This window comes from Belonocnema kinseyi, chromosome 1 (genome assembly GCF_010883055.1).
Source record: "Belonocnema kinseyi isolate 2016_QV_RU_SX_M_011 chromosome 1, B_treatae_v1, whole genome shotgun sequence".
Taxonomy (NCBI): Eukaryota; Metazoa; Arthropoda; class Insecta; order Hymenoptera; family Cynipidae; genus Belonocnema; species Belonocnema kinseyi.
In genome coordinates this window covers 169596252-169601876 of record NC_046657.1, presented here as the reverse complement: position 1 = coordinate 169601876, position 5625 = coordinate 169596252, and the positions used below count along the sequence as shown (strand labels likewise).

General features: G+C 37.6%; 1 protein-coding gene across 1 annotated transcript in view; it reads right to left on the bottom strand.

Annotated features, from left to right (window-relative positions):
- Nucleotides 1-4406, bottom strand: part of LOC117181181 — a 16030-nt gene extending 11624 nt beyond the window's left edge. Inside the window, exons 1-3 of the mRNA XM_033373751.1 lie at nucleotides 3720-4406; nucleotides 3359-3575; nucleotides 2778-3002 (exon numbers count right to left, since the gene is read on the bottom strand). Of these exons, the coding sequence (XP_033229642.1) occupies nucleotides 2778-3002; nucleotides 3359-3575; nucleotides 3720-4406 (1129 nt within the window). The remainder of the gene's footprint in view (nucleotides 1-2777; nucleotides 3003-3358; nucleotides 3576-3719) is intronic.
- Between the last annotated feature and the right edge of the window lie 1219 nt (nucleotides 4407-5625).

Here is a 5625-nt window from a genome sequence, read left to right as displayed (position 1 = left end):
ACATGGTAAGAAATGGAAGTTACCTGATAATTCCCCTGCCTAGGGTCAAAAGTGTAAAACTTAGCAAAAACTGAGGTTCCCCAGAGGTTTTATTTTTGCACGAAAAATCTGATATTCTTCCATATTTTGAGTTGCTGAATTTATATCTATCAAAAAAATTTTTCGACAGTGCCTCAAAAATCACCTAGCCTAGGCGAAAAACTGAAAAAGTGAGCAAATCTGAAGGTTTCACGAAGACTTTATTTTTGTACGGAAAACAGATATATTTTCGTATTTTGACTTGCTGAGTATATACCTGATATTATAATTTATTTACAGCACCTCAAAATTGCCTTAGCCTACGGGAAAGAGTGAGAAAAACTGGAGGTTGTTCCTCCACTTGTTTCTCTATGTTCTAATGTTCCTCCACTTCAAAGTTCCACTTCTTAATGTTCCACTATTTTCCCTAGGTGGGAGAATTCTCATGCAATGTATAAGTATTCTGATGCCAGATTTTAATTCAGCTAATCAAACTACGGGAAGATACCAGATTTCCCGTGCAAAAAAAAACCTCTGTAAAACCTCTAGTTTTTCTCACCTTTTCACTTTTTCTCCTAGGCTAGGGAAATTCAAAGGTACTGAAGAAAACTTCTAATATGAGATATATTTATACTCAGCAACCCAAAATACGAAAATATATCAGTTTTTCTGTTCAAAAATAAATCCTTCGTGGAATGTTAAGATTTGCTGTATTTTCTAGTTTTCCCCCTAGGCTATGGGAATTATGAGGAACTGCAGAATAATCCTTATGTCAGATATGAATTCTGCAACTAAAAAGACGGAAAGATATCAGCTTTTTCGTGCAAACATAAAATCTGTTGGAAACCTCAAAGTTTTGCTGAGTTTTACACTTTTTATCTTATGCTATGGAAACTTGTATGAACTGTAGGAAAATTATAATGTTGGATTCGAACTTAGCTACTCGAAATACGTAGAAAAACATAGTATTACTGAGTTTTCCGTGGATAGATATTCCCTTAGCTGAACCTGCAAATTCTAAGATTTTTCATATTTTCCCTAAGCTAGGGGAAAACTGTGGGCTCTGAGGGAAATTTTGAGGCCGGATTCGGGTTCAGCGGCTTAAAATCCACAATGTTCGCCTATTCACATGTAAAGTTCAGACCGTTTTTGTTTTTTGTGGGCTTGTCTTATTTATGCCTACACAGAAAAAACTGAAGTTAAATTTTGTTGCATTTCAAATTTCCTGTTGTTTAAGTTGACATGCTATTTGGCGAAACATTACCCTAGGCTGGAATTAGAGCTGTCGTCTGCTACGGCGTCCTTAGCAGCAATGGAAAACGGGCAATGTTTCAGTTAATTCGAGCTACAAATCAGGACACCAGATTTAAAACGACATAGAAAAAATAAAAGTTACAATTTGTTGCAGGTAGGACTTGCTAGGGTTAAAAATTTGAAATATTTCGGCGAAAGCTTCACCGGCATTAGTAGAATAATTCTGATCTCGTCTACTGCGTGACGAGGAAGTGAGCAAATTTCGTCAAAACATGTAGATTTAGTGACAGAAAACAGGCAAAAAATGTTGTTCTTACTGATATATTTCCTCCAAAATAAATTAGACTATTGTAGAGGAATTAAATCTTACTTAATACTATTTAGCAAAAAGTGCAAAAAGCAACTGACAGATGAGAATCTCTCTCCAATTTAATGGAGTTAAACGACGATAGATAGCGCTGCCGTCGCAATCCTGTAGGTTAATTAGGATATTATTAATTATTAATTATGAGCGGCCTACTCCGCATCTTAGTGGCCGTGTCGGTAAAAAACTTTAGTTATAACAAACTAACAACTTTATTAATAAAATAAGTACATTGCTCGTATCTACGAAGTTTCGTCCATGATGGCTACCAACCGACTGTGCCTCTCCTCTCTATCCCCGTATAGTCAACTCTCTACTCACGCTCGCTCGCTCCGCCATAAACGTTCTGCACACCAGAACGGAACTCGCTAGTCTCTCGCTAAGTATAAATTTCGGTCGAGGGTACCAAGACCCTACATGTCTTATTATTAATACATGTAATATGATCAATTAATAAGAAGAACATTATTAATAATAAGTAAAACGCAAAACATTATGCGCAATTTAGTTAGTAATTTCGGAGTAAACATTTCGTAATAAAACATGGTCGTTACACTATCTGCGTATTTTATAAAATACATAACGAATGCTTAGTTTAATCAGTCTTCGTCTCTGAACCAAAAGTGACCTTTTTTGGTTTTCTAGCATAAGTCTTAAGAGGCGGTCGCTGAATATGCGTAAAATCACAATCAGTTACGATCACAGGGTTAGGATTAACAATGGTTAAATTCGCAGGATTAGGATTAATATTAGTTAAATTCACAGTATTAGGGCTAACATGAGTTCAATTCGTAGGATTAGGATTAACATTAGTGTCAATAAGATTATCAGGTACAAAATACGCAGGTTTTACGATTTCTAGTGAGATGCTGCGCGGTGTTCCACCCATATCCATTACAAAAATACGATCCGTGGTTCTTTTAATAATCTTGTAAGGACTCGTGTAAGGGCGTTCCAAGGGTTTCTTAGTTGCACTGGTTAAGAGAAACACATGCGTGCAAGAATTTAAAACTTGGAAAAAATGCACGATTCTTATATTTATGTAATGTTGGAAGTGGTTTAACTTCTCGAATCAATTCGCGAAATTCCTGCAAAAACATGTTGGGTTCAGGTAAAAGACTCTCTTGGACAAGAAATTCACGTGGAACTCTGAGAGTCGTGCCATAAAGAAATTCTGCTGGTGAAGCACCAGTGTCCAAACGGACATGAGTACGTAATCCCAAAAGCACTGTTGAAAGCAATCTAGGCCAGTCCTTGCCAGAGTGACACATTATCGCTGACTTGAGTGATCTATGCCATCGTTCAATTAAGCCATTGGCTGCTGGATGATAGGCAATGCTACGAATTCGTTTACAGCCCAACAATTCTAAAAGTGCATTGAACAAACAAGATTTAAATTGCGAACCGTGATCCGTTGATATTATTTTAGGACACCTGAAACGTGCAACCAAATTATTATAAAAGGCCCTAGCTACGGTTTGAGTTGGAATGTCCTTGATTCGAATGATTGGTCAATTATCGTAAGACAATATCTGTAATCATTATGATTTGCTAAGGGTCCAATAATATCAATATGGACATGGTCAAAGCGCCCATAAGGTGCTATTATCTTATTCGGAATAAACTTAACGTGCCTAGAAATTTTCAATTGTTGAAAGTCAAGGCAGTTTTTGCATAATTTGGCAACGTCAAGGTGCATATTCGGCTAGAAATAGCGCTGACGAATTATCCTATCAGTTACTTTAGCATTAGGTTGTGCTGGGTTGGGCAATAATTCAAAAACCCGTTGACGAAGAGAACTAGGAATAAAAGGTCTCAAGTCGTTACTTGAGGATTCGCAATAAAGACTTGCTTTGTCTAAACGGAATACAAATCGCTTTAACCTTGAATTAAGTTCCGGAGTATCCAGAAATTCTTCAAGATCCTCATCAGTTTCTTGCTGCTCAGCGAGTTAGAGTAAACTGAATTCAGTCGGTAACCGAATCTCATCTATACGTGAAAGTGAATCAGCGAGAATATTCTCAGTACCTGATGAATGTCGAATATTAGTCGTATATTGACCGATAAAGAACAGTTGACGCACTTGTCGAGGAGATACCTCATCTGACTTTTGCATAAATGCATAGATCAAAGGTTTATGCTCAGTTAATAATTTAAATTCTCTGCCTTCCAGAAAATACCTAAAGTACATGGTAGCTTCAAATGCTGCAGTAAGCTTACGATCATAAGCACTATATTGTTTTTGAGCCGGGGTAAACTTCTGGGAGAAGAATGCGAGGGTTAACCATGAACCTTTGGTAAATTGCTCCAAAAAGGCGCCCATAGCAAAGTCTGAGGCGTCCGTAACTACTCTAATTTTATCATCAGAAGAAGGATAAGCTAATAGAACTGCGTTTGATAGATCAGTTTTGATTTTCTCAAACGCCTGATCAGCTTCTATAGTCAAAAGGTTTTTTCGCTTATCGTTCTTTTTCGAGTCATGCAAGTAAACGTGAAGAGGTGCTTTGGTTTGCACAAAATGAGGAAGGCTGCGACGATAAAAATTTATCATCCCCAAGAACCTACGTAAGTCAACTACCGTTTTCGGTTTTGGGAAATTGACATTAGCCTTTACTTTTTCAGGTATTGGCCTACATCCTTCACCTGAAATGAGATGTCCTAAGAAGGTCAGTTCCGATACGCCAAATGTACATTTGGTTGGATTGATTCTCAAGCAAGCCTTTGTTAGTCTCATGCTCCTTCGGCGATGAGGATGCGATAAAAATATCATCTATATAGACAAACACATAGTCAAGATCGGACAAGTTGCTATCTACATAGCGCTGAAAAGTTTGGATTACATTTCGCAAGCCAAACGTCGTGCGCGTATACTTAATTAAGCCAAACGGCGTGATCACCGCTGTCTTAGGAATATCTTCGGGAGCTAGTCATGTAGGTGAGGCACCGGGTACCTATCTGGAGTAGTAATAGTGTTAAGGCGGCGATAGTCACCACATACTCTCCAATCCCCTTCCTTTTTGTTAGCAAGATATATGGGACTTGACCATGGACTACACAGCCACACAAAAAAAAGTGTGCGGATCTGGTAACAAGAAACACGTATTCCTATGGATTTTGGTGCGCTGAATTCAAATTCGGTATCGAAAATCACCCGTCACGTCATGCTTAAGCCATAACCTCAAAAAATGACAAAAAATCATGCACTGAGGCAAATATATTCCAAAATAATGCCAGTGATGTGAATTTTCACTTCAAAAACATGTCGACAACTGTGAAGGATAAACCCTTCCCTGATATCAACTTATTTAACATAAATTTACCCAAGAGAACCTGACCTCACCTAACCTGAATTAACAGAAATTTATTGAACAAAACAAATATGTGGTTATCTCAAAATCATAACAATAATATTATGCCAACAATCGGGTTTCACGAGAGGGCCATGCTTTATATGCCTGTGGAATAGCAGAGATCGAGGAAATCATTTCGGGCAGAAAACATTAACCTTTAAGAGATTCATTCAAACCTGGTTCTCATAATATCATCAACCAAAGCCTCGTTGATTCAGAAAATTTTTTACTACCACCCCTTCACATAAAGCTTGGGCTCATGAAGCAATTTGTCAAGGCGTTAAACAAAGATGGACAATGCTATAAGTATATATACCTTAAATTCCCTAATGTTTCAGACGCTAAATTGAAATAAGGAGTCTTGTCTTTGATGGACCACAGATTCGAATATTGACAAGAGATACTAATTTCGTGAGCCACATGACGAAAATTGAAATGGACGCTTAAGAAAGTTTTAAAGCAGTAAACGCAAATTTCCTCGGTAACAAAAAAAGTCCAGACTACGAGAATATTGTTGCAAAAATGATAAGAAACTGCAAAATGTTGGTGATTTCAGCGAAGAACAAGGGGAACGTTTTTATCAAGACATAAAAGTGATGGAACAACGATATCAGGGTAGATGGGACGAGGTCATGATGG